The 23,641-nt window shown below is 39.8% G+C and overlaps 1 protein-coding gene across 3 annotated transcripts in view; it reads right to left on the bottom strand.

Annotated features, from left to right (window-relative positions):
• Window positions 1–9,707: 9,707 nt before the first annotated feature.
• TFAP2D (transcription factor AP-2 delta) overlaps window positions 9,708–23,641 on the bottom strand; it is a 52,057-nt gene continuing 38,123 nt past the window's right edge. For all 3 annotated transcript variants that reach the window (XM_048299335.1, XM_048299334.1, XM_048299336.1), the window contains one exon: window positions 9,708–15,011. In XM_048299335.1, the coding sequence (XP_048155292.1) occupies window positions 14,792–15,011 (220 nt within the window). In that variant the 3' untranslated portion in view covers window positions 9,708–14,791. The remainder of the gene's footprint in view (window positions 15,012–23,641) is intronic.

A 23,641-nucleotide genomic window follows, 5' to 3' on the forward strand; every position in this document is an offset into this window, starting at 1 on the left:
TCTGTAAAACTTCAGTGAAAACATAAACCAAAAATACTCTTAAAAGCACATGGAGTATAAATGAAGGGACCTTAATCAGTGTCGTGGAGAGGGGGACTGGAATTTAGGAGAATGCTTCCTTTTCTCAGTCCTACCTGGATTGCCCCTGTGTTCATAACCTTATCCACACTAGTTTCTTTACTGAACCTCCATTTTGACTTACCTTGTTCCTTGTTGATCATCATTCACAGAATCCCAGAATCCCAGAATTGTTTGGGTTGGGAGGGACCTTAAAAACCATCTCATCCCAACCCCCTGACATGGGCAGGAACACCTTCCACCAGAGCAGGTTAGCCCAAGCCCTGTCCAACCTAGCCTTGAACACAATTAATCAAAAAGATCTTGATCACATCCCAGAGGTATGAACATTAGGAAGATGCCTGGCTGACAGAAAAAAAAAAAAGATCAATGTTGCAGCAGCAAGAACAACATTCAGCAAAGTTCCCTATTATGCCAAAATTCCTTATGCTGTGTAGAATCTCTTGTACAAATGAAGGGTGCTGCTGTTTGGTCAGCTTCTCTCATTCCCTAGGGGTTTCCATTTGTGCATCCTCTGAATATGGAATTAGTCTGAAGTAGAGCAGCAAATCTATTTTGTGCAAGTCATGAAAATAGCCACAAGATAGACCAGGGACTGGGGGATGATCACAGCTTTGTGGAACAAAAGCTGCAATTGCTCAGTTAATGTAACTCATGCAGAACACCGGCCAGAAAATCTGCATGGAACAACTGCTGGATGAGCCACAGTGCTCCTGCAGAAGCACTAATAATAACACTGTCTTGGTTTTACTTTTTAAGGCCATGGACATAAAATCTTTGCCTAACTTAATAAATTGTTCCTTTCTTAATCACTACATCTGATAAAGATATAAATCTGTTTTCCATGTGGGGTTTTATTGAAGCTGAATCCTTGACCAGTAAAATCTTTTGATTGGGTGTATCTGTCAACTCTTGCAGTTCCCTGTATGAATAACTTCAGCTTGTTTTGTCTTCATTACATGATAAATTATCTTACACTTCACAGAATCACAGAATGGTTGAAGTTGGAAGGGACCTCTGGGGGTCATCTGGCCCATCCCCCCTGCTCAAGCAGGGCCACCCAGCCCTGGTGCCTAGGACCATGCCTAGATTACTTCTAATAGGTCCAGAGAGGAAAGTCCACAACCTTCGTGGGCAACCTGTGCCAGCGCTTGGCCATCTTCACAGCAAAAAAGTGTTTCCTGCTGTTCAGAGGAACCTCCTGTGCTTCAGTGGGTGCACGTGACTTCTGGTCCTTTCACTGGTCACCACTGACATGAGCTGGCTCTGTTCTCTTTGCATCCTCCCTTCAGGGATTTAGATACATGGATAAAATTCCCCTTGAGCCTTCTCTTCTCAAGGCTAAACTGTCACAGCTTTCTCAGCCTTCCCCCATGAGAGACGCTGCAGAATCTTACTCATCTCAGGGGATCTTTGTTGGTCTCTCTGCAGTCTGTCCATGTCCCTCTGGCACTGAGAAGTCTTGAACTGGACAGGGGTGTGAGCTCACCAGTGCTGAGTAGAGAGGAGTGATCCTCTCCCAGCTGCTTCCAACATGCCCAGTGCAGCCCAGGACACCATTTTACCACCTTTGTGAAAGACTCATTGCTGGCTCACATCCAACTGGGTGTCCACCAGGAGCCCAGGTATTTTCTGTAAAGACTCAGACAATGTTTTGGTGACACCAGGGATGCCACATCACTTTATTCAGTTCGCCAACAGCTTTATGAAAGGGATGTGTCAGAAATATGCCTCATATTCCACGTGCTGTTGCTTCATACCTGTGACAGATGCAACATGACCTTTACAAGTACATTATATCCTTTTTTTAGTCAGACACAAGACACTCTTGGCCTTCTGCCCTCAAGTTCAAGCTCATGCTTGGTGGATCATCCCCTACAATCAAAAATTCCCTTTCAGAGCTGCTGCCTTCCAGAGGAGACTCTACCATCTCATAGAAAAAAAATAATTATTTTCTTCTTATATATATAAATTCATTTTTCATCTGTTAGTAAGTTGTTTACTGACATCCAGCTTGTTGAACAATCAACCAATAGTACTTTTTTCCCCTTAACCAGTTTTTCTGCAATCTCTCAGTCAAATTACAAACATTATCATCAATGATATTATTTATTCTCATCAATGAGAATATAAACTATTTGCAGGGCAGGAACTGAAACCTGAAACTCTATTAAAAATTTACATGTTTAATCATTATTCTCTCTTCTGCATCAATTTCTGGATCAAATAGATTTCTATCCACTTACGGCATTTAGCATTTTGATGGATTGTTATACTTGTACTCAACATCCTTATGGTTGCAAGTTAAATGTGCTTTAGAACTTGATCAAATTTGTCATCTCATTAAAAGGAAGAAAAACAAGTTCATTTGACAGCATTTATTTTCTATAAACCCATATTGATTAGCGTTAATTACATTATCCTCCTTTAATTTTTTTATTAATTGAGTCCTCAGAAAATTCATTAGTGAGAACAGAACCGATGCCAGACTGTTAAGTATCTAATTAAGTGGATTTTTCTGTTTATATTTTGAAAATTTTAGCAACAAATTAGCTTCTATGCTTCACCAAGTTATGAAAAAAATATTTATCTTCCTGACAGCTGATCACTTTAAAAGCTCCCCAAGTTGTCATATTTTACGGTATTGTGCAACCACAAATGAAGTTACTCCTTTGCTTTTATCCATAGCATTTGGTTTTTTCTTTCAAGGCAGTAGTTAATAATTGCTGTGAGAAGTTACTGGACTGTCTGCTCTGGTTTGATACCATTATTGCACTGGGCTGATATTGCTATGCCGGGGCGCCGTGGCTTCTGTGCCGTAGCATGGGGTGCTGCCATCTTCCAAAAGCATCTCCTTAGCAAAGCTGTTCGGCAGGATCAACCACACACTCACACACAGGTGCACCCACAAACATACGGATAGCTTCAGCAATATGGGTCGACGGCAAAGAGGCAGGAAGGGTCCCCATATTGAGTTCCAAGGATGAAGATTTATTGCAACCGCATCCTGAAAGAGTCCAGGGACGACAACCAAAGACAGTGCAGGCTCCAGGTTTAAGTAGGGGAGCGGGGCAAGCACCAGAGACCAATGATCTGAGGGCATGAGGGTGGTACAAAGGTGGGACCAGGGGATGGGAGCCAATGGGGATGCTCTGGGGGAGCGGCGAGGTGCAAGGGCCAGTGGGGGGAACCTGGAGAGCAGGACTTTCTAGGGCATGGCACATATAAGGCAGCAAGGGGGCGGGGAGGCAAACGGCCAGCCAGGAGCACAGAATTGCGCTACATTAACATAGCGACACAAAGCAGCCTGGGGGAAATTTCTTTTCTCACCATAACCTGAGGCAGCAGTCTCTGGTACTAGGGACTCTCTTACCGGGGGATTTGTTTTGTCCCTTGTACCGCAGACTAACTGCCCACCACAGGCTGATCCTTGCTATTGAAATCCTTTCTCTCCCTTTTTTCTCATTCTTGAAATCTCACAAACCTAGAAATAGTTGCTTTCCATGATTTCAGATGGAATATAGAAAAAAACCCTGTGTTAGATGTAAAAAAACCTAAAATCACCTGAAACACCCTGAAACATCTCCACTCCTTGTGCCACACTGTTCCCTCAAGATGGGTATGAAATCAGAACAACTGCTTACAATGATCTGACAGATTCTCTGCGGAGCAGAAACTGAAATGCAGCAAAAAAAAACCTTGTGCAAACTCAGTGTGGATAACGCACACTTCTAAAATATACAGATAATACACAGTGAAATCAGATCAGTAATTATATATGGACTTGTGTGTATTCCTCCCAGAAGCAGTCTGAGTGCTGTTCAGCTGTGTAGTGGACACATTGTGGTTGTAGGACAGGTTTTTAGTAGGTCTGGAGATGTTTGGGAACAGCCAGCTGGGTTTCAGGGGCTAAAGAGAATCCAGTTGTGTTGTCATTGTCATTTTTGAGAATGGGAATTCTGGGGAGTCGAGAAGGAATTGTAAAATATTAAACACCTTTAGCATTTCTCTGCCATCTCTAGGAATCTCCCATACTCTTCTAATGCTAGAACAGCTCCCAGAAAAGTTTTTGCTTGGATTAACTCACAGTCTCCCAAGCATAGGGAAAAAGGGGTAGGACACATCAGAGATCTTTCCTATTGTGCAGTCTGGATTCAACTTTTTGAATTCAACTGGATTCTTTCCTTCGAAGGGGAAAAGCCGTGTTGTATTGCTTTTCAGGCTTCATATTTTTGAGGAATACAAGAAACCCTATAGAATAAGGGGAAAAATATTGCTAATAAACAGAGCTGTCTGGAATTAATCCCGGCCCTATTGAAGTCCATGGGGATTCTGTTATTGACTCAAGTAAAGGCTGAACAGGGTCATTAAGATAGCCCCAAGGTACTTGAGTACCAGAAATCAAGGATGTAGTGTGATATTGGAAAATAAAAGGAATTATCACTCTTTTGGGGTATTCTGTAACTAGGTGAAAGAAGGAAACTAGGAGGTTCTCTTTGAACTGGTATTTAGAGGAGATAAAAGAAAGCCCATTGTTCTCCATGGTAAATAATAGACACACTTTATATAATCATCTTTAAATATTATTCAGTGAATCAGACTTTTGTTTGTCTTCCCAAGAATTATTAGAGTGCTGCTAGCATTAGAAAAAAGCTTTAGCATTTTTGGATATAAACAGATTGCCATTATTATTATTTTTTTTTTTATATTTTTTTTAAGCAGACCATCTTGATTGACACACATTATCCTTTGAATAATATGGTTGTTTGTTTTGTCTACAAGGTGGGACTTTTACTTTGATCCTGGGGTCATTCAGCAGCTACAGTCGATGCAGCCTTTCACATTGGAGGCTGGGAGTGCTCACTTCACTGAGGTTTCCTCTGATCCTAACAAGACTCCAGGAAATGTGGTGCTGACAGATGTGACACAGGAGTTCCGGGAGATCTACATCACAATTCTGTAACACTTATTTCAACATTATGAAATGAAAAATGTACCTTACTCTAAAAGCTAATGAGTGTTTTACTTCTTCTGGCTTTGGCTTCATCTTTGGTGCTCTCCCCACATGGTCCTTGTTGATAGTTGCCGTGACACATTTGTCTGATCTGAATTATGTGCAGGTATTTTATGGAATGTTTTTAATGACCTTCCTGAGGGCAAGCTGTCTTTACTGCACTTTGCACAAAGTTCAAGATGATCTGTGTGTCAGAAGTGAATGATAGGAACGTTTTATGTAGTGAAACATAATCAACTACTCAAAAGAAGCAGGTGAGTGGCAAGGAGCTGCTTATGAAAGCTGAGGTTACAGACTCCTAAGAAAGGCTACCCAGAAGTTACTAACAGCAGCTGAGACTGAAAAATCAAAATCCATCTTCTATCATAATTGAATGAATAATGAATAGGATGCAGCTTAAGTTTTGGTAGGCAATTAACAAAAAAAAATGTGCACAGAGCTGAAATGTACTAATAAATAAAGACTGAAATATATTCACTGCCCCAAATATTGGTTTTGCTGATTGAAATAGCTGAAAGAGCATGTAGATCATCTGGTCTTGCTGCCTGTGTGTCTTGTAGAAGACATCACACGTCAGGGAACTCACTACATCCTTGGTTATCTGATGGAAACACCTTTACAGCACAGTCTAGGGAACATTCCTTGTCTGGTTTCCAGCTGAAGTTCAATTACACAGGTGTGGCCATGCTGTGAGAGCTGGTCTCAGGACCAGAGATCAGTCTGTTTAGCAGCACTAATGAAAAAGCCCAAAACCACAAAAAACCAACCAACTAATAAACCAAATTATTTACAACTTCATCTGTGACTGCTTGGTTTCCCACTGGTGCAGTCTTTCTATGAGCCTGTTGGTTGCCATGAGGAATATTCTTCATATGCTCATCTTTGCTTGTCTAATTAGCGACCATTTTTGAGGTGCTCAGCAGGTTAATAACAGTGTAGAATCTGGAGCAGAGGCTGTAACACCAGCAAACTGACAGCAATTGGAAACACTGTCCAATCTGGTGGATGAATTGAACCTGAAAAACTGGAGGGCAGGACGGACAACAGGTAAGGTTGCTGCAACTCTTTCTTTAATGGCACTAATTCAGTCCTGAGCTGACCTAGTACTATTAGAAGTTTCTCTCATTTAATTTTAACTGAAGGTGAGTTTAGTGGGTTGTTTTTTTTTTTTCCTTTCTATTTAAAAATTAAGTACTTAGTCAAACTAAGCTGCTTCTAGCTTCTGGAGTTGCTCTAACCAACCAGTCTAAATTGATACCTGACTTCTATGTCTAAAATAGGAGACCTGTGCAAAACTGTGCTTTTGTTAAGGGTTCAGTGAAAGGCAGATAAATGGAGCTCAAAACTATTTGTATGGTAGCAATGGAAAGTAGGCAAAGGCCAGTGGTGCCTCTCTATTAATTTCGTTACAAAATGGAAAGAGTGGGTCCACAAAACAACTTCTGCTGCCACAGTGTACTTGGCTGTAAATCAGGCATGAAATATTTTTTATTTACTCAAAACAATTGATGCCACCACAAGCATCAATCCCCCGATGCAGTTTTCAAAAGTGGTTTTGTCACACAGCATTTATAGTTTCTGTTTTAATTGATAGGAATAAAAGGGGAGAAACATAAACTTTTAATGTGATTCAAACCCCATAATTTTTAACCTGTTTTCCTCATACACCAGTCCCTAGCTCACTGTGCAAGATTTTTATCTATTATCTCTGTTATCTTTCATTTTTATTTTCACGTCATAGGCAATTTTCAAGGGAAAGTTTTCCCACTCATTTCCCAGATCCAAATCTGACAAATAAGGAGATGATATCTTGGCATACTTCCAGCAGTTTATTCACAGAGCATCCAGTTCCACTAACATTCTCACTACTGACCATTCCTAATTTTCTGTGTAGTTTTATTACTGGCTTCACATTGAGTGTTAATTGGCAAAGGCTCTGTGCTTTGATAACACCTTAATTTATCTGACCATAATGATGGCCCAGAGTGGTTCATTAATATTTGTGTTAAATGCATTAATTAGTAAAAAAAAAAGCCCACATGTGAAAACTAGATAGCTCTGGGTGATAGCAATAATGGGACCATCCTCCTGCCATCACATGCCCAGTCTAAGGCTTTGGATCACAGAATCACTGAATCGTTAAGGTTGGAAAAGAGCTTTAAGATCATCAAGTTCAACTGTCACAGCCATGTTCGACTCTGAACCATGTCCTCAAGTGCCACTTCCACATGTTATTTTCCCCACTTCCCTGAGCAGCCTGTTCCAATGCTTTACAACACTTTCCGTGATGAAAGTTTTGTAAATATGTAATCTAAATCTCCCCTGGTGCAAGTGGAAGCCATTTCCTCTCTTCCTGTCACTTATTACCTGTGAGAAGAGGCTGACACCCACCTGACCATAACCTTCTTTCAGGTAGTGTAGAGACCAAAAAGGTCTTCCTCAGCTGCCTTTTCTCCAGATTAAGCAACCCCAGCTCCTACCTGGGGGCCTCTGAACCAAAATGTTACTACTGTGCATGTAGACAGCACATGAATATGCTGCAATATATGTTTATTCTTACTGAGAGATGATGCTCAGCACCAGTTCAGGTTTCCTTAAGAATCCAAAGTATACACAAGGCATTGACAGATGCAGTGAAGCTGTAAGACCCTGATCCTTCTAGGGAAGCAGTGGCAAGCCAGGGTAGACAGGGCCAGCCTCCAAACCTTGACTTTTTGAGTTGCTTCAGGAGCTGCATTTATATATCACTAATTCAAATATCTTTCCATTAAAAAATACCACAACATAAACTCTGCTCAGAGCAAAATGCCCTTTCCATTAAGGCTTGAAGTTCCCATTAATTTCTTATTCGTGTCTTTTTATGGGAAGGTGAACCTGAATAGGAGTTAAGAGGTTACATTTTGTTAGATTAGGCTTTTGGTGCCTGCCTAGAAACTGAGCTGTACTTTCCAGCCTTTATAACAAGTGGGAGCTCTGCTGTTGAGCACAAAGAATAATATTACCATACATACTTGAACAGCTCTGCTAATTCCTGGAGTTCAGGACACTCAGTATTTTACAGATTTGATCTATTTTTTTGCCTGGTCACTTACTTTGAATGCAAATTTGCCCAAGCTCTCTGTACGCAGTTTGCATATAAAATCTGGCAGGGATTTGTTTTTTCCTATCACTATTTTTCTCTTTTCATCTTATTGTATGTTGCACTGCCTACTACTTAGAGGCTACTTGTGCATATTGACTTGTATTTTGGCACTGGACCTCTGCAAGCCTCGGTGGAATTGTTTTCTTTTTGTTTTAATGGAGTGAGTGGAAAAATTAACACACCAAAGTGAAGAGAGATAGGAAAGGTAGCCTCTCATGTGACTGTGTTTAAAATATGGGTGAATTTTTTACAGTTGCATTTCCTCTGATTTTGGATACCAACTGCTCTTCTCTCTTGGAGAAGAGCACATACAGAATTGATTAGAGGAATTCACTGTAACACCTGGGGAATTGTATTTCCTAGAAGATTACAGGGGGAATATTAATTACTGAGAGTTCGTTCGTTAGGTAACAGAGGTGATAGTTGGATAAAATAAGTTTAAATATGTGGGAACTTCCTCCCAACCCATTTCCTTTTCTACCTGGAAGTCTTGAAGTTTCTGCCACTGCAGCTTTGCCCTTGGTGTGTTGTCTAGACTTGCTCAGAAAGTCAATTCTGCAAGAGGCACTGAAACAACACAGAATGAAGGGTTGTCATCAGGTTCCCAAACAGTTTTGAAACTGTATGTCTGGAAAACTGCTTTTAAAAAACTTCTTTTTCCTTTCTTTTTTTTTTTTTTAGTAAAAGCTTTTGGATCCATTTGGTTTGGAAAGTTTAGCTAAAACTCTGAGCTAGAGTTTCTTCAAGTCATACCTTAAAGAGAATACCACTTACATCTAAAGACTTTTTTTTTTTACTCAAGAGTCAAAATTTGTGGCACAACACTGGAATCAAAATCTGAAGTGGGAGCAGTGGCAGTTAGCCCAGGCCCTTGGCTGAAGTAGGATTTGGAAATGAACTGCTGTAAACTTTCAGGGAGAAGATTAAATAATTAGTTTGAGACTGTGGAGATGAGGATTTGATTGCCAGCATTGTCACAATCTTTCCATGCAATTATGGGAAAGGCACCTCTGAGGACCTCTAAATGTCTAATGTCAAGGGTTAGCAAGTTTTCTAGGGTGTATCCATTATGAGTTAGTAGACATGAGGACTCCTGTTACTTTTCCTAATCTAATCTACCACTAATGTAATATAATTCATCCCAACCAGTCTGATTTCCTGTTTTAGGACAATACAAATTGCCTTCCATTAAATCTTTCTCTTTACACACAACCATTAAATCTGGTTAACAGATTCTAGATGAGATAACTATTTAACATAGCCACATTTAAGTGGGATAAATCCCAAATTTAATCTCTGTAAAAACTGATTTTCTTGCTGTAATATGGGAATGATATTATTGTCATTTCTCTGCTTTGTATGTCTTACCTGTTAGATGAAAATTCCAGGTCCTGTAATGTCATAGACCTTGTTCCTGGTCAAGTTTGGCAATCTTTATTCAGAGATGGAAATTATTTCGAAGCACCACACAGATCAGGGTTAAATCAACATAGATTTTATTGCCGTGAAATGTTTGATCAAATGTGGTCATTATCTTCATAGACTCATGTAAAACAGGTAGCTTGTATAGGAAATAGAAATATAAAAGATTATGTTTTTCACCACTGAATTATAAATTAAATTAAGTGGAAGGAAAATAACCAAAACAAAACTCCAAAGCAATAAATAGGACATTGTTTGTTGGTGACCAAGTGCGCACTCACATTTAAATACAATCACAACAGCTGCTGTACAGAACAGAATTAATTGTACAAAATAAAGAAAAGTAAAGAATAGCAATAAAAAAGATCAGACCTCTCCAAATGACCTTCACCTGGTAAAGGAAAATGACTTTATCTTCCTCCCTCATTCCCCACTCAGCTGTATGTGAATTCTTGTTCAACCTGTAATGAGGGCAGAGGCAAAGGATACTTTTATAAATACAGTTCCTGTATAATTTATTGATTCTTCCTCGTGTTGCAGGCTTGTGTCTTCTATAAATGCTGTTTCTTCTTGTCCTTAGAAATAAAGAACTATTTATCCAAAGGATAAATGAAAGTCAAATGACCTTGGAATTCACCAGCAGCCCTTTTGGATACCTAAGACATCTAAGACCAAAATTGCTTGTTGGTATTAGGAAACAAACAAACAAACAAAAAATAGTGGTTAGAGATTGTAAAGTTAAAACTGGCTCTTAGGACAATAAACAGCCCTTCTTGAGCCTGGCTGCAAAATTGTGAGCTGCGCCTATGCCACTGAGTCACGTCCAAAGGAAGAGATGAACTGGGGAAATATTTACACAGAGGTCCAGGATTTGGAAGGACTATACATTGTGCCTGCTTTGTAGCAGATTTTTCTGGATTTAGGAAAAGTTAAAGAGAAGCTTCAAAGAGCAGATTCCATGTTGATTTGGAGAGCTGAAGTATTTTCCCAACAAATGTTGGAGTTTATCTTTATAAAGGAAGCAAATGAAAGGTCTAAATTCACCCTTTCTGCCAGTTCTCCAAGGCAACAGAATGACACCTAGAAGGTGTTAGGGTTAAAGATGGCAGCATGAAGGACAAAGTTCTTGACAGTCTTCAGTTGTAGGTGGCAGGGTCATCACTGCTTGTCTGTCGTTCACTCCCCTTAACAGGCCACATGAACTCTGTTCCAGTTCTCAACATCTGATAAAACTCTCCCTTTTCTACGTGTCTGTCATGTAATGGTGCTAAAGGAGGGCTCTGTGAACAGAGAACCAAATCTCGGGGCAGAGGTGAGAATGTTGCTCCTGCTCTGCCAGATTCACCTTCTGAGCTTAGTCAGCACAAGAGCTGTTTGTACTCACAGTGAGTAACACCTTGCTCCAGAAAAATAAATTTGTAGTTAGTCAGTGTGTTTATTAGCAAGTCAGTGACTTGCTAATAAATCCAAGAGTCAGAAGCTGGTCTTTGTGAGTCAAATGTGCCAGAGTTTAGGATAAGGAGTAAGTTCAGGGACCTACTTAAAATGTTTTGAGATTGGTGGTAGGAAAGGTGTAACTCATACAGAGCTGAGCAATGAGCTGAAGCACAACAGGGTCCAGCTACCCAGACAGCACTTGGGTTATGAATCAATTTTTGGGGTCCAACAGTCATAATGACTCGTTGTCCTGTCCATGAAACTTCGGAGACTTTTCTCTATTCTTTTGATGATTTTGACATTGAATAAACACTTCAAAATCTCTTAAAGAAAGATTTTTTTTTTTCTTTTTCTGAGCACATAAATTTCCAAGTCAAAGAGGTAAAAATATACTTGAATATGATACCACTGAGCACCCACTAACTTCAAATCATGAACTTCCTTCAGGCTAATCTAGGTCATGAAAGTGTTTTGAGATGACAGTGTTTCCACAGAGACTAGAACTAAGAAAATAATAAAAAACCCAAAAGCACAACATGAGAACATGGGCATGTTCCCATGGACAGCACAGGAGTGTAAGTGGATGAGAACCTAGGCTGAGATTTTAACAGGAGCATCAGTGAATTCATTGCTCAAAAGCTCACAGAAAGTTCCAATTTCAAAAACTAAAGGCATTTTGACACCAAACTGCTTTGACAGCTAGTTCAGCAGAAAAAGCAGTGATAATTATTGTTCACTCAATAAAATTATTAAGTGCAATTTAAAATAAAAAATAGAGCCTGTCAACGTCAACAAACCTGCAGCCACATTTAAAAAAGAGTTTTGCTTTTAAAATGTGCTAATATACTAAGGGAAAAACCAGAAAGCTTGGCATGGAAATAGAAAAAACTTCTTAATGTTAAGAACATACAGCAGTTCAATCAGGTTGAATCAGATCTGTATTGAACATCAACAAAAATATACAGGGCCATTAAGTCAAAAACTGGAAGTTCTGGAGCTTGAAGTGTGCTCAGATTTATTAATATTAATAGATCAAAGGGTAATCCAGGCCAAAAATAATTTGTTGCCTGCAGAGCAGACACTCTTAGTGATTATGTAACAGCAAAAGACGCAGGTCTTGAAATAAATTATTGTTGGGACTTTGGACAATATCCTGAATAGGCAAATATTTCATTTAAGGCTATATACATATTATTTCCAATATTAAACATTTTAATTTGATGGTAATAAAATGCTGCTTTCACATGAGTTTCACAGATTTATCTGCCCAACAGTTTATTCCTCCTTTTCCAAAAAGTTGGTATTTTCCTGGAGAAAACTGAAAAGGATTTTAAAAACCTTTTTCTTATATTTTTACCCCATCAAAATGTAATTTAAATTTATCCACATCTTGAAATAGGGGTTCAAATTAAATTGTTTTAAAGCACATGTTTTACAGATGTGGCAAATCTGCGTATCTGACACAGTCAAACTTCTGATTTTTCCCTTTCCTCTCCCTCAGTTTGGGCAATAGAAAAAGCAGAATGAGTTTCCTTTCATGGTTACCTACTTTCACACTCAAGTATTTCATGTTCTAGGACAGTTCCACAATGTTTCTGCTGAAGACATCTCTGAGGACTGTTCATTTGATTTTAGCATTTCATTTCTGCAGAAGTACCAGTATAAACTCATTAAATCCATTTAATAAAGTTTAATTTTTTGAGGCACTTATCTGATCTTGGTGTGTTAAGGAGATGGAGTCCATGGAGATACACCTGATTCCCTCAATGCAGGATGGTGCCTGGACAGCACTAAAGCAGGTGTCTGAGTTATACACCTACCCTGAGCAAGGACAAATCTAGGCAAAAGCATAGGATTTTTTTCCAGGTTTCTTTAAATAAACAATCAGGGACTCCTTACTTTCTAGAGTGTTTTCTCATGGTGGTGGCAATGTCCTTACTGACCTTGAGAGGAACAGCATCATACCATCATCACTCTACTGCCTTCTGTAATTTGAAAGGTGAGGGTGATCTTGTTAATTCAGTTTGATTCCTTGCATCTGTCTCTAAACACACTCAGGTATTTGTCACAGTCCCTAGGTTTTGTCTAAACTGGTCATCCAAGGTGTAATACATGTTAACATCTTCCAGAAAGCTAAAATTTGTGTGAGAGCTTTTGTCACCCACAGTTATCTAATGCTGTTTCTGGGATTCTCCAGCTCCCCCTCCAGGTGAGCCCAGTTCTCCTAAAGGTTTCATGTCATAACTTTCAAACTCTGTGGCTGTCTTAGATACCTAAAACATCTCAAATGGCTCTAAACATTTACACATGGACAACTATACTAGTTCCTACCACAGAAAGAGTTGAATTGTCCCTTGGAAGAAAAGGTCTGGTTCAGCTGATCTTAAAGAGAGTTTAGATGGACAACATCAAGCCCTCCCAGTAACACCATTCCTTCCTAACTTCCTCAATCAAGTGATGTCAGAGAAACAAGAAAAGGAATGAAATAAAGGTCTTGTTGAAGAAAGAGTTAGAATGTGATTGGAAAAATCCCTTGACTCAAAGAGGCTTGAGCTCAAACTATGCCTCCCATGTTCTCTGTGTGAGGATGTGTGGTAGGTGGTAAAGTAATATTTCAAAAGTACATTAGCAAGGTTATTACCAGTCAGCTGCTGTGGACTAAGCCAATCTGTCTTATTTGTCATTTTGTTTTTATTTTATTTCCGGTGAGTGGATTCTGTTAGACCTCTGCACTTCAGCTGGATTTATAAAGACAATAAAGCTGTGGAAACAAGCTGTTGAAGAAAAGAAAGCATCATAAAATCAAGGCAACACAAAAGGTGACTCCAATTGCCTGCATTGATCATGTTGAACAGAGACCCAGGTATGGCAGGGTGCTGTGGGGCCAGGGGCTGAGAAAATAGAGGACAGAAGCCCATGCTGTCATTTAAACTGAAGTTCACAGAGGGATCAGGGCTCTTACTGAGACTATCAAGGTTTGTTTTCGTTTTAGTCTGCCATGCTCCTTTCACAAGAGACACCATGGCTGCTGCTTGAATGGTCAGGACAGATTCCCAACAGGTTCTGGCCTCATTCCAGTGCAGCTTTATTGTACATTCCCATGTACAACAGGTCATTTGTCCCATGACCCAAGAATTCCTCTTTTGCCAGATTTCCATATTGTTTTCCCAAAGGTGAGTAGATCAGGCATTTCCGATGGACCAGAGGAAGCCCTTCTTTCAATCTATCCAGCATGCAAGCAAAGTCAGGATGCTGGAACTGCGTGTCCCACAACTGATGCACTGACCCTAACTCTGCTGCCAGAGAAGAAAGTGCTTCAAATTTCATGTGCCACCTCAGCCAAGTCCAGAAGTGCTTATAAAAAACAGTGTTAGTGTATCATTCAGAACAATCAAATACTACGTGCACAAAAAAGCAGTTTAGAGCAACATAAATTTTAAAAAAGTGACAATTTCATCACACAATTACTGTACACTGCTGTTCTTAGGGTTGAATACTTTCCTCTCTCACGCTCTCTCTTTCTCTCTGTTTTAATCTTTCTTTTTTTTTTTTTTTTCTTTTTACTTTTTTTCTCTTTTTTTCCCCCCTTTTTCTTTTTTGGATTTGGTCCACTGGAGATAAATTGCCCTCAATGATATATATATTTAAAAAAAATATCAGCAGCAAGACTCTCTCGAAATAGATTCTGTTTGATGTAGCTAGTCTGTCTTTTCTGTTTTGCCCTCTTTCACAGCAGCCTCTGAAGTTTTCCGCAGGGGGGCTTTCTCCGAGTTGGCGTGTCCTTGGCCGGATTCCGCCGCTCCTCCGTTTTTGTGCGATGTGTGCTTTTCCAAGTAGTTCAGCATTTCACTGAGAACAGTTTGGAAAGTGCTTAGGGCAGCACATATTGCAGGAGTTCCAAAACCATGAGTGATCAAACTACAAATGGGAAGGAGAGAGAAAAAAAAAAAGGGAAAGAAATACACACACACACATAAATATCAGTGTGCTCACAAACACTGAGGAGTTTACAGTTACACTCATTTTGCTATAGTGAAATTCAGGATTTGCTCCCTAAACTATTTATTACCTGTGGGAGAAACAGAAAGGAAAGGAATAGACCCAAAGAGCAGACTGAATACAACTTCAAAGGTTGTTTTTGGTGGAGCCTCAGTTCTGAAATACCATGGGACAGACCCTCAGCAAGTGCAGACTGACACAGGGCTGCTGACTTCAGAGAAGCCAAGACAGAATCCACACCCTCAGCTCGCCAGCATTGCTAATTTTCCAGTGTCATAAAGTCTGGCTCCCCCTTCTCAGGTAAATAAAAGGAATTCTGTGTGGTTTGTTCACAATTCTAGATCATACTTGGTTGACTTGATCTTGGATGTCTTTTCCAACCTTAATGACTCTGTGATTTTATAGCTCTTGAACATGACCTGGTTATTCTACATGAAGGTATGACTGCATTCATAGTAGGAAATTCAGCAAAGCCCAGGATACCATCTCCAACCCTCATTACAATTGTCATGGTTTGGCCATACCCATGCTGCTAAACTCCTGGACCATCCAACAGGGGGAGATCTGAAGTGCCTGTTGGGAATTGACCCTGACCAATACCCTTGGCCAATACCCAAGCTCAAGAGATGAGCAGAAAATATTTCACATGGGACTGGTTTAATAGGCTGAATTAATGGACAATCCTAACCAATTATTGGCAAAAATAACCCAGTTCCAACAACGTTGCCCTGGTAGTGTTGAATTTACTGGTGTAGATTTGCTCTGTTGCACCTTTCATCTGAATAAGGGGGATCTTTCAACATTGAATTTTTCTTGTCATTGTTCCTGGCTGCCACCTGCAGATCCAGAAGTGTGTAAGTTTCCCACAGGTCCCATCTTTTGGATACCATTTCTGTGAGGATCACGGAATCCCAAAATAGTTTGGGTTGGAAGGAATCTTAAAGATCTTCTCATTCCATCCCCCTGCCATGGGCAGGGACACCTTCCACTATCCCAGGTTGCTCCCAGCCCTGTTCAGCCTGGCTTTGGACACTTCCAGGTATCCAGTGCATCCACAGCTTCTCTGAGTACCCTATGCCAGGGCCTCCCCACTCTCACAGGGAAGAATTTCTTCCCAATATCTCATCTAACTCTGCCCTCCATCAGTGGGAAGCCATTCCTCCTTGTCCTGTCACTCCATGCCCTTGTCCCAAGTCCATCTCCAGCTATTGTGGAGTCCCTTTAGGCACTGGAAGGGACTCTGAGGTCTTCCCATGGCTTTTTCTTCTCCAGGCTGAGCAATCCCAACCCTCTCAGCCTTTCCTTGGAGCAGAACTGCTCCAGCCCTCTAACAATCTTCATGGACTCCTCTGGACTTGCTCCAACAGCTCCATGTCTTTCCTGTCCTGGGGACCCCAGAGATGGACACAGGACTACAGGATGTCCCAACCACCACAGGATATGGGACATGGCACTGGAGACCAGCTTTTAGGCAACTGACTTCAGTGCCATTTGCCTTAATATTATGTGTACAGTATAAGATGATCATGTAAGGGCTAAAGAAACTAAGGTTATTATGGGCAACAAAGCTGTTTTCCTTGTTACAATGATTCATTTTGATAAGTGGCATGTGAAAACAAAAACCCCTGCCCAAATCCTCCAGATTTTTAGTTTTCCTTTAGAAATGTAAATTAAAAATTATTTCAAAGGTTGAAATGTCATTGAAGTTTTCAAAAGTGATTTCAGATATTCTAATCCTGCTCAGGGAAGAAAGAAGACAAGAGGAACAGAAGCTAATTTTTATGTTTGTTGGCCTTTTTTTAGAAATCAATACTTCGTATAAGTTAGGGTGAGGGGGAAAGAAAACCACATTACAGTGATTCTGACGAGGAAAAATAACTGTTTCCCAGCCCTGCTAGTTCAGAATTTGCCCCTACAGTTACTCTCTGGGTGTTTTGGGCACCACATCAGTAAATCCTGATCTGATGCAGAGACCCATGTGAGGGTCAGAAATAGGAACATTTCCCTTCAGTGACCTGTCTCCTCTGCACTTTGGCTTCTCAGTCTTTCCAGGTCTTTTAGAAAAAAGTGAAAATGTAGGGACTGAGGGGAAAGAGGTTTTATAGGACATGGACAATTGATAGGATGTTTTAAGTATCAAAAAAACCCACACGGGAAAGGCTTCAGGATATTTTTTGGGTCACCTTTCTGTCTGCTAGACATGGGAAACCTATTCAATAGAAAAGCTGGTATCTTAGGGAAGACACCAAAACTAAGTGAATTCTAATCAAAATGAGTGCTCAGTATGGAAGTATGTCTCCATTTCAGATTGGGACTGGCATAGCCTTTTATAAAAGGTCTCCAAAAGGCTATTAACAAATAACTTGCATTTAGAATGTTTATCCATCAGTCTCCAGGCACTTTTCAAAGCAGGAATTTATGTTTATCCCCAGTTAGTAATGTGAGGAAAATGATAATTAAATATTTACAAGCAATATTTTGCAGACATCAATTAATAATACCACATGAAGTTTGGAATCTTGAAGTTTGGACTGGTAGAAATATCTGGATCTTTATAATTTAGCATTAAAAAGAGGTAAACATACCTCAGTTTAATTTTATTTTCTTTTTAGGAATACCTGGCATACCAGAAATATAAAAATCATCATCATCATTGTAATTCATGTTTTTAATAGTTGTAAAAACTAAACCAGAAGTAGCATATGTATAAGTATTTTAAACCCTTTCATGTCACTTTAGGAGTCAGGCGATTTAATGATTTTGTGTTGCATTTTATCATAATTTCTGGTCTTCAGAAGTTCAGAGAAATGAAAATGTGATGGAGTTTACAATAAAAATAAGCAAGAAAAAGGAAATTAAGGGTATCATTACTAGTTATATTATTGCATGATTTTTACACTGCTTGTGTGATCTTCTGGGTCCTGATTTGGGGAACTGACTATACTGAGACACATAAAAATACTAATGGTCTTGTAAAGAAACTAGTTTGTGTATTTTAGAAGCTGGCAGTATCTGCATTCATGCATTCATTTCCAGTAGCTTCAAACCATATAATCATAGAATCATTTAGATTGGAAAATACCACCAAAATCCTCAAGTCCAACCACTAACTGTGCACTGCCAAGCACACCACTAAACCATGTCCCCAAAAGCCACATCCACATATTTTTTTAACACTTTCAGGGATGGTGAACCCACCACTTCCCTGGACAGCCTGTTCTGATACCTGACCACCCTTTCAGTTAAGTTTTTCCTAATATCCAGTCTTCTGGTTTAAAAACTAGTGCTCATAGGAAATAATTTTTTGGAGTGAGTAAGGGATCTACCTCTTTTCCAGTTTAGCCTCTTAGTCACCAGTAATCATTAAATATGGCAGCTCTCACCAACACAGCTTTGTGTTTCTTATTAAAAACCAGCCCTTTTTAGTGAAATGATGCTGCAGAGTCTCATGGTAACTCTACTTTCTGTTCCTGATGAATAAATTCTTCTCCACAGACAGGGATATGCAGAGCCTATTAATTTTCCCATGAAGCTTATTAAGAGAAACCATTTTATAGAAAATTTCTAACCAGCCCTCCTTGCCAAGCTCCTGTGAGGGTGTATTTTATTAGGCTCACTTTAGGTAATGAGCATAAAAAGGCCGAGAGATATTATCTTCTACTTTATCTTACATTTCTATCAGTAATTCCCCTTGCTCTAATTTTGGTGGTCTTTACTTCTCTGCAAGTTAAAGTCTCTGAAAAATCCAAGAAAGTTGGATAATTTCCCTTTGCTGATGAAAGTAAGTTTCAAGTTTGGGAGAAAATCTGATTTTACATTTAAATCAGACATGACAGACGGAAGATTAATGGCAAAGCATTAAAATGCATTTCCTGAAAGTCAAATTTAGCTGCCTGATTTTCCAGGCTAATTGTTCTCACACTGAAATTGGTTCATTTTTGGTATGCTCCACACCTATGAAAGGAGTTGCTTTCATTATCATACTTTCATTTGGGTTTATAAGCCTAAAATTAAACATGGTGGTCTCATAATGGAGTCTTCTGGATATTCTCAGCTTTGTAGTGCATCCCACCACAGCTCCTATAAACCAACTTTATTAGGCTGAAATCTCTGATTCTGGTGCTGGAGAACTGCAGAAAGAAGGCAATGAACATCAGGCCAACATATTACAAACCCTGGTGCTTAAGGACATCCAGACCTGCCTGTAATTCTGCCCAGCGCTATGATGCAATTATGTCTGCTCATGTTTTAATGATAGCCTTACTTAAAAGTGAAAAGATCCAAGTGTGCCTGAAGGCTTGGAGTCTCGTTTGGCAGCCACCTCAAGGACTCCTTCATACCCCAGGCTGGTGAGGCTCTGACATGAAGCAAAAGAAACAGCTTCCCTCTCAGTGGGGGGGGAAGAGGCCATCTGCACTCAATGTTTACACCCTCATTTAAAATAAATAAGCCGTTTAAAAAAATAATAATGAAGACAAAGCAAGCTTGAACTTATTGGTCAGATTTTCTCAGAACTTTGAATCTGAAAACTCCCTGGTTATCCAAATTCAACAGCACATAGCTGATGACAGATGGTAAGATCTGATATGACGTTTAACGGCTGTAAAGGAAATGGTAAAATATTTGTATCTCTTCACTGACACAAGTAACATCTGAATATAGAGATGACAATATTGACTTTGAGGTGCTTCTTTTGATTTCAAGGTCTGTCCTGTGAAGGTTGCCTAGAAAATTAAATGATGGTAACTTTACTTCAGGAGCTCAGAAGATCTAACCATGACACAAGTTAGACTGATAGTCGAGATAAACATCGGAATGTGGGCAGTGGATATTACAGGGATAAGTAGTCTATAGGATCAGAGTAGCAAACAGCACAGAAGTTGCCTTCAAAGTAGGCCCTCTTGTTTTCCTTCTGTTCATAGTGTATTAAGGACATGTCCTCCTAAGCAGATGGACCTCCTTTTACCATGTGTAGAAGCCATGGAGCAAGTAGGAGGAGAGTGTTAGAGCTGATGCCCCAAATTTCCAAGATAATCTATTTCGGATCTGTATATTTTAGACTTTGGTACTCATTTTCCACACTAAGAAGAATTGCCCAGGCAACAGACCTGAAACATCCAAAAACTGTGGAGTGTTTCTGAGCTATAGACCAAAGATTAAATCATTTTGTGATTCATCTTTACTTTACAGGAAGGCAAAGAAATGGATGAGGTTCATTCAATTTACTACCATCCATAAACTTTTTCCAGTGAGGAAATGTAGCTGAGAAGCCCTATTGCCCTCCTCAAATGAGAAAGACCAAGAATTAACATTTATAAACATGCTCATGACAAGGTGCAATAAATTTTGTAGCCTTTTAATTTGTAAATGAGGGGAGGACATTCCTTTTCCCTTTGGGAAACACGAGAGTGCCTTAAATGCTTTAAGAAATCTTAAGTGCTGTGTTAAAAATCTAAGCACCCTGCAAGATTTTTTTCCTTTTTTGATGAAAGTATTTTTTTTTTCCATGATTATGGAACTTAGTTGTTAATGAAGCAGATAAAAGAAAACAGAGGAAAATCTGTTTTCTTGACTCCATAAATTGTGACTTTAAGGGAATATGGTATCATACAACCCATGATAAAAACCTTTAAAAATATTCGAAATTAGAAAGGATTTTGTTCATCAGCAGAGCAGGACAAGGTGATTGAGACCTTATGATGGAAAAATCAAAGAAGGAATGCCTTGGAAAGGAAGTGAGGGAAAGATCCCAGAGGAAGGCACTCTAACACTTATGGTAAATAAAGAGACAAAGAAAAAAATAAACATAAAATTCAAAGAAAAAAATAAAAATAAAATTTAAAAAAAAAAAAAAAGAAAAATGAATGAAACAATTTGTTGCTCCCTAGTGTCTCAGCACTAGGCATCAGTGTTGTCCCTCTCAGTTCTCTAAATGCAAAGACCGAGAGAGCTCCTAGAAATCAGGGAACTCTAGAGGGCACCAGAGGTATTTCACCATAAACCTTATTGTGCACCAGGCTTCTTCCAGTCCCTGCATCCAAACAGGAGGCTGCTGCTGTGAACTGAGATGACTGGAATTATGCCAGAAGCTGCTCTACATCCTGATAAGCAAAGAAGTGTAAAAAAAGAGAGAACAATATATAAAAGGGGGTGAGCACATCTTTGAAGGCAACCCACAAGTAAGTCTTTGGGCTTGGCTTCTTGTTACAATTTAAAGAACACGCCGAGCTTCAAAACCCATTTCATTGCTCTCTTTTCCCTTTGGAAAGAAGGATGTTACTTTCTCACTGCTCCCAAAGTCTGAGGCTCTGGTTTCTTGTCTGTCACTTTTCGTGTCACCTCGTCAGCATGATGCCAGGCACTGGCAGGAGCTTGACAGCTCCAGGCTCAGCAAGGAGCTAAGCGACAAAACTCTTGTCTCAAGCAGTTTCACAGGAAGGGTGTTTCATATCAGCTGGATGGCTCGACAGAACACAGAATAATCCATGAGGATGCTGATTGCTTTCATTACCTAACTTTACTATTCTGAACCTATTATATTTTGTGTGTCTGTTTTTATGAGGTTTCTGCAGTGAAAGAAGTGTCACTTACAAGAAAGTACTTTTCCCTTTGCCGTTTTGCTGTCTTTATCTTTTATATATAAAACAGAAGATCTGGGTGTGATTTTGCATCTTGATGAAACGTAGCCTTGAAGTTAAAGGATCAAATAGAACTGCAGGAATCTGTGGATATCCTCCTTTCCCTATATGATGGGTGGCATTAGTAGGATATCTGAAATTTCCAAACACCACAGATTCTTAGAGACACAAGTGTCCCAAAAGCAAATGTAGAAGATGTGTCTATACCCAATTTTGCAAGTGAAGAAACTGAAGCTAGGAGGGTGGTTGATGAGGTCAGGGAATCTGTATGTATAAGCCAAGATACAGAGGCAGATCTTGTGAGTATAATCACAGAAAGCCTTCACTTTGGAAGGTTTTTGTGTTATGTTTTTAGTTTTCCAGAACAGAATGTGGGTCATTTTTGGGGGTGTTCTGGTAACTCTAGTTTACATGAGGTTTTGGGGAACCAGAAAAAAATTCTTCTAAAAATTTAAAAAATCAACAAAGCTGTTCTGATGCAAGGGCAGGTTAAGAAGACAAAGACATGAAGACACATCAATGTGAGTTTCAGGTTCCTGGCTGAATCTCAGATACGACAGTGGAATGCAAGAGAGAAGGCAGCATATGCTCTCTTCTCTCAACAGAAGAGAAATATTATCTAAAATAATTGGTTTTTTAAGTACTGTCTTATTAATTTGGATATTTGATCCAGTTGGAGGGATACCCTAAATGCTGATCTGAGTGGCAGACGCGTGTGAAACATGATGTCCCTTTACACCTAAAATGACCCTAGATCTCCACAGTCACCAGACAGATGAATCACTGTAAGGTTCTTAAACTGAAGCTGGGGATAGCTTTGGTCACCTTTAGCTGCATTAGCAAAGTAAGAATACACAGATTCCTCGGGTTATGAGTGAAATGGCACAGCCTGGCCCCATCTCCATCAGTCAATCAGTCCATCAGTCTCCATCAGCATTTTTACTTGAAAGTAATACCTAAGTTTCTGACTGAGATAAGGTTGACCAGTGCCTGGGAATTGTTTGGGGCAGAAAGAGGTGGACAAATTCATTCAAGGAACCACAGAAGCAGCCAAACATTACAGACAACTATGGTCCAGTGGCCAGGTCCAAAGTCACACAATTTATGAGATTAATTTTTGCGTATCTTTTGGGGTGTCTTAATTTCTGCCTCTCTTCATTCCATCTCTGAAACATGACAGAAACACATCCCTTCTTCACAGCAGGGATCTCTACAACTGAGAATAATTGGTTCATCTGGTCTGGTTCTCTGCTCTGGAGAGGGCTGGATGCCATAAATGTGCGTGTAGTGCAAAGATACTACAGAGATGAGTGATGTGGAATTATGGATATTTCCCATATAGACATGCCTCAGATCTACCTGCACAGCCCTAACAGGAAAAGGGTGGGGTTTGATGGTTGTGCTGGTTAACATTGTTCCAGAACCAGCAGAAGAATCTGTTGGCTGCGATGTCACCATTAAGCTCTGCTGCTTTAGAGGCAGAATCATGTTTTTGGGGGTCATCCAAGGCTTCACCATCTCCCATCACAACTACCTGTGCCATGAAATCTCTGATGTGTGTCTCAGAGCTCTTGTGTCTCCAGGCAGACTTGTCTTCACCTACTACAGGTCATGATTGCCCTGGGTTACTATTTCTGGGCTTTTCTAAAGTGGATTATTCTCATTGTCTTTCATATGTTTTGCTTACATCCAGCTTTTTTCTGTCTCTAAATATTACAATGCCCCTTTTCCTTCCCATCATCTTGGATATTTGAGAACTGTCTCTCACCTGCAAGGCTATTTTACCTGCTCTGAATCCAAACCCAACCAACTTACAATGCTAAAGAGAGATTTATATAACCCGAAAGGCCCTGAAAAAAATAGAGATGAAGCCTCAGCTTTACTGACATCTGTAGGATTTAAACCTGGTTT

Source organism: Corvus hawaiiensis, chromosome 3 (assembly GCF_020740725.1).
Source record: "Corvus hawaiiensis isolate bCorHaw1 chromosome 3, bCorHaw1.pri.cur, whole genome shotgun sequence".
Lineage (NCBI taxonomy): Eukaryota > Metazoa > Chordata > Aves > Passeriformes > Corvidae > Corvus > Corvus hawaiiensis.